The 12,490-nt window shown below is 39.7% G+C and overlaps 2 protein-coding genes across 5 annotated transcripts in view; both read right to left on the bottom strand.

Moving 5' to 3' along the window:
• prdm15 (PR domain containing 15) overlaps nucleotides 1-4,315 on the bottom strand; it is a 26,965-nt gene extending 22,650 nt beyond the window's left edge. Inside the window, exons 1-4 of one of the 3 annotated variants that reach the window (XM_017431106.3) lie at nucleotides 4,237-4,315; nucleotides 3,635-3,674; nucleotides 3,459-3,552; nucleotides 1,458-1,611 (exon numbers count right to left, since the gene is read on the bottom strand). In XM_017431106.3, coding sequence (XP_017286595.1) covers nucleotides 1,458-1,611; nucleotides 3,459-3,552; nucleotides 3,635-3,665 — 279 coding nt within the window. In that variant the 5' untranslated portion in view covers nucleotides 3,666-3,674; nucleotides 4,237-4,315. Of the gene's footprint in view, nucleotides 1-1,457; nucleotides 1,612-3,458; nucleotides 3,553-3,634; nucleotides 3,675-3,834; nucleotides 3,961-4,175 lie in introns of those variants that run through there. The other 2 variants (XM_017431107.3, XM_025009333.2) reach the window with 2 other exon arrangements.
• A 723-nt stretch (nucleotides 4,316-5,038) lies between these two features.
• LOC108244703 (C2 domain-containing protein 2) overlaps nucleotides 5,039-12,490 on the bottom strand; it is a 32,317-nt gene continuing 24,865 nt past the window's right edge. For both annotated transcript variants that reach the window (XM_017431111.3, XM_017431113.3), the window contains exon 13: nucleotides 5,039-8,234. In XM_017431111.3, coding sequence (XP_017286600.1) covers nucleotides 8,014-8,234 — 221 coding nt within the window. In that variant the 3' untranslated portion in view covers nucleotides 5,039-8,013. The remainder of the gene's footprint in view (nucleotides 8,235-12,490) is intronic.

Here is a 12,490-nt window from a genome sequence, read left to right on the forward strand (position 1 = left end):
TGAGGAGGTCTTCGAAGTATTCGGCCCACCGACCCACAACGTCCCGAGTCGAGGTCAGAAGCACACCACCCTCACTATAAACAGTGTTGGTGCTGCACTGCTTTCCCCTCCTGAGACGCCGTATGGTGGACCAGAATCGCCTCGAAGACAACAAGATAAATATATGTATATAAAACCCCACAAACGTACTGTTCCTACTTATCCCTGACAGTACAGAGTGTACACCATTAGCTGAGGTACCTATACATCTATCTGCATCCCCTACCTCAGGTAATATGTTCAACCTTGACCAAGCATCAGAGGGATTGGTAGCATCAAATATGGAGACAATTGCTAACTAAAAGCCTCAGTTAGTCAATGTGCCTGACCGGTAACTGCTTTTATTGTTGGAGCATTACCTCTCAGGATCGAGACCTTCTAAAAAAAAAAGCAAAAATCTAAAAAAACCCCACAGCTTCTCAAAGACGCACATTTTGTGTCAGGAAGTGTGTGTCCACTGACTGAAGTAGACCAACCTCAGACAGCAGCAACTCTAAGGCTGAACTGCAGCAGATCGAGGCCAAGCAAAAACAAGATATGCAACAGATTAAAACACTGATCACCAGCTGGAGGGTGGGTTGGTGGTGCCCACCCACAAAGAAAAAACAAACAAACAAAAAAACATTTTGTGTTAATTACTTCATTTAAAATTTCCACTAAATGACTGAGATATTAAAAATAAGCCATTTTACAAAAATTATAATTTTGTAATGTAAAATGTTGTAAAAGTGAAAGTGAAATTATAATTTTGTAATGGTATTGTAATATTTAATTGTGCCGTGAGGGTCAGTCTGACAGCTTATTGAAGACGACTGGCACACAAACTCAGATCCTCGCCCCACCTCACTCTTACGGCTGTGAATGCCCAACTGGTTCTTTCACAAACGATAATAAAGAGAAGCTGAAAATGTTATCTGTATTTTAATAATATATTGCTGTTTGTGGTGCTTAAATAGTTGCACTAAAGATGTCAAACCATAAAAAACCAGGGCTCCAGACTAACTTTTTGCACTGGTCCCAACCAAAATGGCAGAGGTGGCATGGGCCATCTACAGGTGATTTATCTGAGAACAGCAAAGACTTTTGTGTCATTTGTGTTTTTTACTTTTTTATTTTGTTGGTCAGACACTGGAACTTGTTGCACTGGTGTGTCTAACTTTTTCAGTTAGGTGCTTGTCCACCCCAATATTAGATTTTGAAAAGTCCCATTTTGCTCAGTCCCTATGGACATTATAGTCATGTCAATGACTAACAGGAATAAGGGTGAAAATAAATGTTTCTTTATTTTTAACTGAAGAACAAACACAAGTTTGCAGAAACCCTAATTATTTTATAGCAGAACTTATAAATGTTGACGTTTAGTCTGTGTCTTAATGCAGTCTGTTCCCTCTCTGTGGTTAAGATCCATCTGGCTGCACCTTTAGAGGAAATGCTCCTTCTTTCTCCAAGGTGGGGACCCTCTTAGCCTCAAAGGGTCCAAAGCGAGTCCTCTTGACCAGCCGATGCAGCACAAACACCCCCTCCTCCCCATTAGCCACCTGTCTGATCTCCAGGCTGTTAGGAAGAGATGATCTGACGCAGGACAAAAGCAACAATTAAAAGGTGAAACCTAAAAACATTACTGCTGCAAAAACTTCATTTGGATCATTAATAACACAACACATCTGGGAGGCCAGATTCTGCACTTCTGTTAATACAGCGCCTTGGAAAAAGTATTCACACCCCTCAAACCTTTCCACATTTTGTCATGTAACAACCACAAACTTCTAAGTATTTTCCTGGGGGGTTATACGATACACTAACATAAAGTAGCACATAATTGTTAGGTGGAAGAAAAATGATACATGTTTATTATTTTTTTATTTTTACAAATAAAAATCTGAAAAGTGTGGCTGCATTTATATTCAGCCCCCTTTCTTCTGATACTCAGTAAAACCCAGTAAACAGAGTCCACCTGTGTGTAATTTAATCTCAGTATAAATCCAGCTGTTCTGTGAGCCTCAGAGGTTTGTTACAAAACATGAGTGACCAAACAGCATCACGAAGAACAGGGAACACACCAGACAGGTCATGGATAAAGTTGTTTAGAAGTTTAAAGCACAGTTAGGTTATAAAACAATATCCCAAACTTTGAACATCTCACAGAACCACTGTTCAATTCATCATCTGAAAATGAAAAGAGTTCACAACTGCAAACCTACTAAACATGGCCGACCACCTAAACTGACAGGCTGGGCAAGGAAAACATTAAGCTGAGAGAAAGCCAAGAAGACCATAGGAACTCTGGAGGAGCTGCAGAGATCCACAACTCAAATGGGACAATCTGTCCACAGGATAACTATTTGTTGTGCTCCACAAATAATAGAATAGATTAGAATGATAACTTATTGATCTCCTGAAGGAAATTGGTTAAATCTGGCCTTTATGAAAGAATGTTGAGAAGAAAGTGATCGTTGAAAGAAACCAGAAGAAGTCCTGTTTGCAGTCTGACACAAACCATGTAGGCGACACAGCAAACATGTGGAAGAAGGAGCTCTGCTCAGATCAGACCAAACTAACAGGGCACATCACCCTGAACCCACCATCTCCACTGTGAAGCATGGTGGTGACAGCATCATGATGTGGGGATGCTCTTCTTCATCTGTTAGAGGCTGTAAAGACTTGAGACTGGGTCAGAGGTTCACCTTCTAGCAGGAGAATGACCCAAAACATCCAGTCAGATCTACAGTGGAGTGGTTCAGATCAAAGCAAATTCATGTAAAGTAAGTAAGTAAAAATTTATTTGTATAGCACATTTCTGCAGCAAGGCATTCAAAGTGCTTTACATCATAAAAACATCAGTAGAATATGTTAGAATGGTCCAGTCAAACTCCTAACCCAAGTCTAACTTAGAATCTCTGATGTGTTCACAGACACTCTCCATCCAATCTGACTGAGCTTGAGCTGTTTTCCAAAGTAGAATGGGCAAATATTTCAGTCTCTAAATGTACAAAGGTGATGGAGACCAACCCCAAAAGTTCTGAAGCAAAAGGTGGTTCTACAAAGTATTGACTCAGGGGGCTGAATACAAATGCACACCATACATTTCAGAGTTTTATTTGTAAACCCATTTGAAAGCCACAGAAGAGCGGGTAAAGAAAATGGATGAATGGTTATTTCTCCTTCCAATTTAAAATTACGTATTACTTTCTGTTGGTGTATCACAAAACATCCCAGTAAAATACTCTGTTTGTGATTGTAACGTGACAAAATGTGGAAAGGTTCAAGGGGTGTGAATACTTTTTTTTCAAGGAACTGTACATCATTATTGCACTAATTGGTTGGATCAGTAATAAGACAGAATCTTGAGGCCAGAAGCTGCACTCCTGTTAGTATTCATTTGAGCACAGGTTGGTTGAACAGTCTCAGCTGTCACTCACCGAGCTCGGCTCAGGACGAAGGTGTCCGGGACTGTCACCAGGGGCCCCAGCTCAGGACACTCCGAGTCATGGTACTGACCACAGTCCTCACACCCTGTGGAAGGTATCACATCGGTCATCAGTCTGCTCACACACACTGTGGCACAGCTACAGGACAGGGATGGCTTCATACTCACAGATGAACTCATCTGGTGTCTGTTCAGCCATCACGCCAACCTGCACAGAGGAAATGACTTGATGTCACTGACTAGAAAGACAAGAGCTGACAGCTTTCAGGTTACACCGGTGTGTTTCAGAGAGGGGCTACTTGTATGAGTATCTAATCCAAACTTTCAAACCGGTTCATATTTTTTAATGTGAGGCTCTTCAGCTGTACCTGAATGCATCATCAGCCTTCCTGTTAGATAACGGTGTGTTTGACAGCAGGACGGGTTATCTGTGTGCGTCAAACACTTGAAACGTGTCTATTTAATGGAAACAGTCCGAGTAAGAGTTGGGATTCAGGATTTGAGTCCTTCCCAAACTCTAGCCGGGTTTTAACTCCGATCTGAGCTCTTTCTCCTTCGCTAAAATGTAACAAAGAACAGTCGGCATGGCGGATGGACCGGAGACGCAAACCCCCAAACGGGAGTCGATGTTTTTCGGCGGCGGGCAGAGAGCAGCGCGTGCGGCTCAGAGAAACTCGGACCAAACCGGACACACCAGCTGCACCCTTACCGTGAAACCGCGCCGCCGTTTCGGTGGGGAAGCCGAGCAGAAGTGCGAATAAACACGTTACCTTTTCGGCAAAACACCCTTCATTTATCGAGTCCTGACTCCGGGTTCCAATCCGCTCCAGAGACGGCGCAGGACCGGAAGCGCACTGCGCCCGGTGCATTATGGGGGCTGTAGGCGCGACAAAAGTGTACTGAAACGACAACAACTCAGCTGGGAAGTAATGAGTCGATTAGGATAAAACATTGATTTAAAGCACTTACTTCTAACAAAACTCTATAAATCCAGTCTTTTCTATAACTTCTTTACTTACATAAAACTATAAAATGTTTAAATCTTCTACAAACAAGTAAAAATGCTGTCATTATTAGTAATAGTTCACAAATTTCTTCAAAGCACTGTAAGTTACAAATAAAAGTACTCATATTAAAGTTAGAAGACTATCACTGATGGTGTTTGTGTAAACTGATTTGAACTTTATAGTTTGAACATTAAAACCTTCACTTTACATTTGTTTTCACTGTTGACTCTTATACAACATATTCAGTAAGAAAAGGTCCAAATACCAATTAGTTTTATTTTAAACTCTTGACAAAAGCTAATTTTGATTGAAAACATGTTGAAATACCCCAGAACTCCTCACATGCTTTTCTTAACCCCTCATCCAACAATACATAGTAATCTGAACGCTGGAAAGAAGGAGTACAAAGTAAAGAGGCTAGGAGGGACATACATAGGAGTAAAACTCAACTAAGTCCAAGATTCGTCCCCTTACAGTCCTTAATCTACAAAAGTTTCTGTTAAAGGGCACATCAAGTAGATTTATAACATTTATAACATTTAAAGTAATGGTCACCACACTTTCATGTATTCACTCAATATTTATTGCTGGAAATTAAATAACTCCACTGGATTTTAGTTACAGTCTCTGCAGGGAAATAACTGGCGTGCTGCAGCAGTCAGTCCGTTTCTGTCCATAGAGCAGATGCCAGTAAAAAGAAAACCAAAAACAGTTTATTCATCACATACAGCCCTAATTTTAGTGAATGATCTACAGTAGCTGGTGCTTGAAGGCTGCGACAAATAAGAACTCTGGGACTAAGCTAAACAACCCATTTTCTCGTTCATTCCTCAGAGTTTGAAGGCGTTTCTGTCTGAACTTCTTTGACCTGGATTTTTACATCTTTATTTATTTTTTTAAACAGACTGCAGACAGTGACGATGGACGACTCATAATGCTGCCGTGTATGTACCAAGATGCAGAAACGCCCACAGAACCCGCAGATGTGCTCTGTCATAAAAAAAATAAACGAGTGTTTTAGAATCATCAGGTAGTCTAATAATGTAAACACTCAGTAAACAGATATGTGCATAGACTTTTCGATTACAGACGCTGTTGATGGTGCTGCACGAAATGAGCCAAAAGCAGCTGAGAAGTCATTCTGGCAGAAACTGTAAGGCGATAGATGAATTCTGTCATCGTGCTGCGTCTGTTCTCTGAGCAGAAGATAGTATCGATCAAAAGTAGCAAAAAGGATGGAAAGAACACAACCTGCTTGCAAGATAATACAATCATTTAGCTAGATTTTCAAAACAAAAGCAGCCAAAACTATTTCTCTTTTTGTTCTGGTGTTGAAACAAAACCATGCATGACAAAGCAGAGTTCCCTCCATTCAGTGGTAAAGGAGAAGTAAACTCTAACAGAACAAGTTTCATTAATGTGAAAAGCTGTGCAAAAGTAACACCACAGTCCCTGGATAAAGGCTCGTTACCTTTCCGCACATTACCAACCCTGCTGGCAGCAGTAGTGTGCAGGAGGAATCTATCAGGAAGACGAACATAAACGCTGCGTATCAATAAAAAGGAGAAAAACCTCTGGCTTCTTCCTACGAAAAATTTCAACTCATTCTGGAAGCTAGTGGTGTGTGATAACCTCTGTCCAAACCAATAACTAATCTATAATTAAAGGTCTAGCATACCCTGAAGGAATGCATATAACAGAGTTTGAGCGTTTAGGTCAAACCTAAATGAAGTTCTGCACAATCTCATGCAATAATGCAAGATCTCAAGCATTGTGTAGTACACAGTACGTGTTGGTAATGACTCAGCTATTACACCCCAAATTTTAGTTCAGTATCTGTAAAGCCTGCTGAGGTATAGTCATTTTTGCGTTCACTTAGGTTGACAAACTGCGGCGGCTATCTTGAACTGGGGTGACTCCAAAAGGTAATCAGTTGTAGGCGTACATTCAGTGCCTGCATCCTGACAGTTTCATTAAGATCCGCCCTCTGGTTTATGAGATGTTTTGCTAACGGACAAACTGTTCTGACTATAACAGTTATGGCCGAAGTTTTAAGCAAAGATTTTGTGCAATGTGTAGTGCTCGAATTGTGTTTTGGGGGTGATGCTAAGCTACCACTTGGACCAAATTTTAGCTTCATATCTGTAAAACTGGCTGAGTTGCAGCCATTTTTGTACATTTTTTTTTAAGGTCAGCTGGCAGCGGCCAACAGACAAACATGTACATCCAATGATTATTTGGAGTTGCATTAAAATCCACTCAATGGTTTATGAAATATGTTGCTAACAGACAGTCAGCGTTGTCTCCAATAAGTTTTAAAATCAATCCGTTAGCTCTCAGAGTAGCCATCTTTGTAGTTTTAAAGGTCAGTCGGCTGGGACGGCCATCCTGAAGCGAGTTGACTCCAAAAGTGAATCTGTTGTGGCTGTCGACCTAATGATTATTTTCTGAACATGTCATTAAAAGTTCTTCAGTGAATCACTTGATATTTTGCGAACAGAAAGACGAACGAACACATGAATGCATGCACACACACACACACAAACAGGCAAACACATTGCCCTCCACCTTATTAACCAGTGTTCGACTTGCTTTTCGTGTGACAACTTTGCAGCTGTTATGCGGCGCATTCAGAGAGTTTTCAGACCCCACTTTTTGTTCCTGTTTGAGTTTGCCTGCCCCTCATTACTTCACCCCTAACAATTTATTACCAATAACAATAAAACTGTTGTTTTAAGGTAACTAAAAATCTTTGTCATTATGAGCAAAACAAGGAAAAATAAAGGGGTCTGAAGACTTTCTGAATACACTGAATACAAATTAAATAACTAGTATTATGTGACAAATCTTTCGCAATTTTCAACATTTCTTTTTTCATAAAATTAGTGTCAAAGTAGTCACATTATTCTCCTCGGGCTGGTTGTACAGTGAAAAGATTATCTCCCTTTGTGAATATTTTAACATAAGAGTCTATCACACGAGTAGCTCCTGTCATTGCACTTTAAATAAAAAGGTACTCGAGATGTGCAAATCATACAAACACCACTCTGCTCTTCATCTTTGGTCCTGTCGATCCACTATAGGAGACTTGTGGCTTACAGCAGGGAGAGTTTCATTTTCGCCCTCAGTGACGGTGAGGTAAAGTACAAAGGCCCACATTAGTCTCTTCAGTTTGTAACAGGGCCATAAAAGCACTTAATATTTCAAAAATGTTGCATAAAACATACAAACAAAAAAAGCAAACATGCTAAGTAATATCCACTGAAAGGCCACCAACCAACCCCGGACAGGATAGATTTGTCCACATGTTCACTCTTGCTGTTGGTGGAATTTCAGCTTCTTATAGGAAGCATTTCAGAGGAATACAGCGATAAAAGAAGGCTTCATCCGTCTGCGCAGACTTCCCATTCACAGTGCAGAAGCCCCAGTATGCAGGCCTGGTATCGGAGGAGGGAGGAGGTTAATCAGTTTGTTCTCTAGTGCAGATCTGAGCTGGAAGTGATGAGAGTAGCTGTGGGAGACGCTGAGGGGAAGTGGGGGCTACGCGTGCGGCTCCCCCGTGAATGTGGAGCCGTTAGCTTTGCTCTTACTCTTACTCTTGCGGCCGAGCACGCGGTTAAGCGTGGCAGTCCGGCTGGCCCGCTCCACTGCAGCCGGAGACTCGAGGTAAACCAGGTCATTGTGCGACTGGCTCATCCCCGGCTCCTTGTGCTGGTGACGGCGACGGAAGAAGAGCTTGGCACTCTTCTGAAGGAAGCTGCCTGTAGCAAAGAGAAGAAGAGCAAGTCCTTTTAACATCATCTCAGACAAAAATAAAGTCATACTGAGACCAGGTAAGACCAAGAAAAGAAAAATCCCAATCTGAAAAAGTTGGGACACTGTGAAAAATGTAAATAGAACCAGAATGCAATGACTTGTAAATCTCATAAACCCATGTGTTATTTACAAAGAAACACTGTAAACATCAAATGTTTAAACTAAGAAATTATACCATTTCTCTAATGTATCCCCATACCATCATAGAAGCAGGCTTTTGAACTGTGATGACAACAGGCTGGATCTCCTCTTTAGTAAAGAGCACACAGTGGTTCACCCCCCCCCAAAAAAAAAAAAATCAAATTTGGATCCATCTGACCTCAGAACAGTTCTCCTCTTGGCCTCAGTCCATTTCAGATCAGTTTTGGCTCAGAGAAGACAGCAAGGTTTCTGGATGGTGTTCAGATGGCTTCTTCTTTGTCTGATAGAGCTTTAAGTAACATCTGTAGATGGCTCAGTGAACTGTGTTTACAGACAGTGATTTGTGGAAGTGTTCCTGAGTCCATGCAGTGATGTCCACAACAGAATCAGACCTGGTTTTAATGCAGTGGCCCCTGAGGGCCCCAAGATCACAGGGAGCCAATATTGATGTTCAACTTTGACCTCAGAGATTTCTCTAAAATTTTGGGATATTCGTAGTCTTCCCAATTTTCCGTTGAGGAAAATTATTCTGAAACTGTTCCACTATTATACTGGTGAACCTCTGCCCATCTTTACTTCAGAGAGATTCAGCCTCTAAAATGATCTTTTCATCCTCAGTCCTCTTACTGACCTGTTTACAGTGGAACTAATTAGTTACAAAATGTTTCTTATTCAAAGTCATCTTATTTTTTTTCTGAAAATTAGTACATTTTTTAAAATTTAAACATTTGATATATTTGCTATGTTCCACTGAATAAAATGTGGGTCTATGATATATATCATAGACCCACATTTTATTTAGGTTTACATTTTACAGAACTTCAACTTTTTTGGAATTTAATTTGTTTAAAAATAAATAAATATATTTTTAAATGCCCAATTAACAAAAAGTAGCACAAAATTTGTATTAGTTGGAAACTGTTGCTCATGGAAAAATATTTGATATACTGATTGATTAGTTAGAAAAAATAAACTTGTTAATATTCCTCAGATAACAGAAACTGGACCATGATAGAGCAGCCACAGTGTCCAACTAAACTGTAAGCATCATTCCTGTATTCTGCACTGAAGTAATCTGGATAGTCTTTCTAATACGTTGATTAGTTCAGTCATTTTAAAGCAAGATAAAAATCAATATGAAACTAACAAATAAAAAGAAGAGGCATTCGCAGGGTTCCTACACATTTTCATTTTAAAGCTCCAGACTTTTCACAGATTCAAAGTTTTAGATTTTCTTCTTGATTTTTGAGTCCTGTTAGACATCAAAACATCCACAGAATGACTGTAATTTACAGTTTGATCAGTGGTGTTGTTTTGTTATCTATGTACACTGCTAAAAAAAAAAATTAAGGGAGCACTCAAATAACGCATCCTAGATCTGAATGAATGAAACATTCTTATTGAATATTTTGTTCTGTACAAAGTTGAATGTGTTGACACCAAAATCACACAAAAATCATCAATGGAAATCAAATTTATTAACCAATGGAGACCTGGATTTGGAGTCACGCACAAAATTTAAGTGGAAAAACACACTACAGGCTGATCCAACTTTGATGCAATGCCCTTAATAAACGTCAAAATGAGGCTCAGTATTGTGTGTGGCCTCCATGTGCCTGTATGACCTCCCTACAATGCCTGGGCATGCAATTTTCAAGACTGGGTAGGAATCCTATACTAATATGTAACAGTACAAGGGATGTTTTCTTACTTGCGTTTCAGTGCGAGTGAGAGAGACTTTTTTTTACTTAAATAAGGAAGTTGTGACAGGGCATGTCATACTGCATGTAAATATGGCAAAAATATTTACAGTACTGAGCTGTACCATTCAGCTCTACTACACTTGTAAGTTCTAAAAATAACTACTTCAATATATAATTGAAATAAACTGTGAGTGGATATAAATGTTCACACCTCCTGTAAAAAAAAGTCAAAATTTTGTTACGTAGAAAACTGAGACCATGATACATCATCTCAAAGCTTTTCCCTCATTTAATGTGACATGTGTCCTGTACTTTAAAGTGAAAAACTAACAAATCTGTTTGGAGAAAAATCGGAAAAATAAAAGAGGTGCAATGAGATGGTTGCATAAGTATGCACACTAAACTATTTTTTTTATTTAATTACAGAATCCGGTTGTGAGAATGGGCAGAATGGCAGAGCAGTGCTTAGAGCCTCACAGCGAGAAGGTTGCAGGTTAGAAAGCGGTTGTGACTACTTTCTGCATGTGGGGGGGGAGGGGTTCTCCAGGTACTCCAGTTTCCCCCCATGGACAAAACATCCATGTTAGTAACAATTTAGAGTTTTCTGTTAACCTAAGTGTGAGTGGGTGTGGTTGGTTCTGTGTGGACTGGCATCCAGTCCAGGAAGTACCGAACTGTGTGTAGATTTTCAGTCACTCAGATCTGTAGTTATTTGTGGAGAATCCGACAATCCTAAGAGTTTCAAAACAATGCAACTAGACTGCTTTTCTCATTTGTGAAAAAAATAGAAAAAACCCCCCAAAAAGAAATCCAGTTGCTTCGTTTTGAAACTGAGGGTTTTTCTTACAAAGAAAAAACATCCAAAATTAAGAAGAATGTCTCCCAAAAGCATGCCAGAAAATGTGATTTCCAAAAGGTATGACTGGCGGAAAAAAACAACTCTGTCCCCACAGTGAAACATAGTGGAGGCAGCTTCATGCTGTGGGGATGCTTTACTTCAGCTGGAACTAAGGTTTAATTCATGATGGATGGAATTATGAAGATATCCAAAATACCTGTTGTCAACTTAGTCCCAAAACCTTTAGGGTCACGACTATGACCTTAATCATACATCCAGATCAATGTTAGCCTGAGTTTAGATCTACATCTAATAGAAAATCTGAGTTTAAGGCTGTGGGCACTTATGCAGCCATATTACTGCACGCTTTGAAGTTTTTTCATCTTTTTCTCCTAACAGATTTGTTTATTTAGTTGAATTGTACAGGACGTGTTTTATTAATATGGAAAATACCTCTGAGGTCTCGTTTTTCTTGCACTTTAACAGGGATGTGTGGACTTTTTATATTCACTGTGTACAGTATAAAGAACTAAAGTATTGATTTGGCATAAAGGAAAACTACTCTAGTGCTAGCAGAAACTACATTACTACAGGTTACTATAAGTAGCCCATGGCATAACTTACTTATCCGGACAAACTGTGTGCCTAGCCCTGCTCTCCTCTAAGATGGCAGTGAAGAAAGTTCAAAAAGGTTCAAATGGTTAGAAGGAAAAGGGAGGGGAAAACAAAACAGAGAATCAGACCACAGAGTCAGAATAAAAATGACCAAACATATAAAACAGACCATGAATTGTTCTCAAGGCAAGAACAAGTAGGATCCAAAAAAAGCTCGACATCAACCAGTGTGCTTCTGGCCGAGGCAACCAAACCGTGTAGGAAGTCTCGTGCAGATGTCAGACTGAGCAGGTGAAGAATCATGTGTCAGGAGTGACCTTATATTGAATATTCTTCCTGAAGAAAAAACGGTGCTGATCAATCACCCGGGAATAATGTGGATTTCACAAAGAAGACCTTGAAGAAACGTGGCTCTAGGAGCAGAAAGGATCTGAGTAACAGAGCCTGACTCAGCTTCATTTAATTACTGCGGCTGACAGAGTTGGCCTTTTATTTAAAATTAAACATTTTACTTCATGATCAAAATGGTTATTTGATAAAGTTTCATGAAATGCCATCATCAAATGGTGATTAATTTGGGCAATGAGCCAACTCTGTGTCCAAGTCTAATTAGAACTGTGGTGTTTATGACTCATCATTGAACATTTTAACTTTTTCCTCATCACAATTTCTGCTGTATTTATTTTAAACTTTAATTGGCAACAAAACATGGCAGTAATTTAATTAACTGCTCTTTTAATCCCTGGTAATTGAACACAGTTCAGCTCATTAGTGCACTCTTACACTGAATCAACACCTGTCACCGAGGTGATTCTGTGTGTTGTTTGTTATTTGTTTTTGCTGTAGTTTGTTGTCACAAACTGGCACCTGAATGTGATGATGTGATTATTGGTCAGAAGTATTT

This window comes from Kryptolebias marmoratus, linkage group LG13 (assembly GCF_001649575.2).
Source record: "Kryptolebias marmoratus isolate JLee-2015 linkage group LG13, ASM164957v2, whole genome shotgun sequence".
Taxonomy (NCBI): domain Eukaryota; kingdom Metazoa; phylum Chordata; class Actinopteri; order Cyprinodontiformes; family Rivulidae; genus Kryptolebias; species Kryptolebias marmoratus.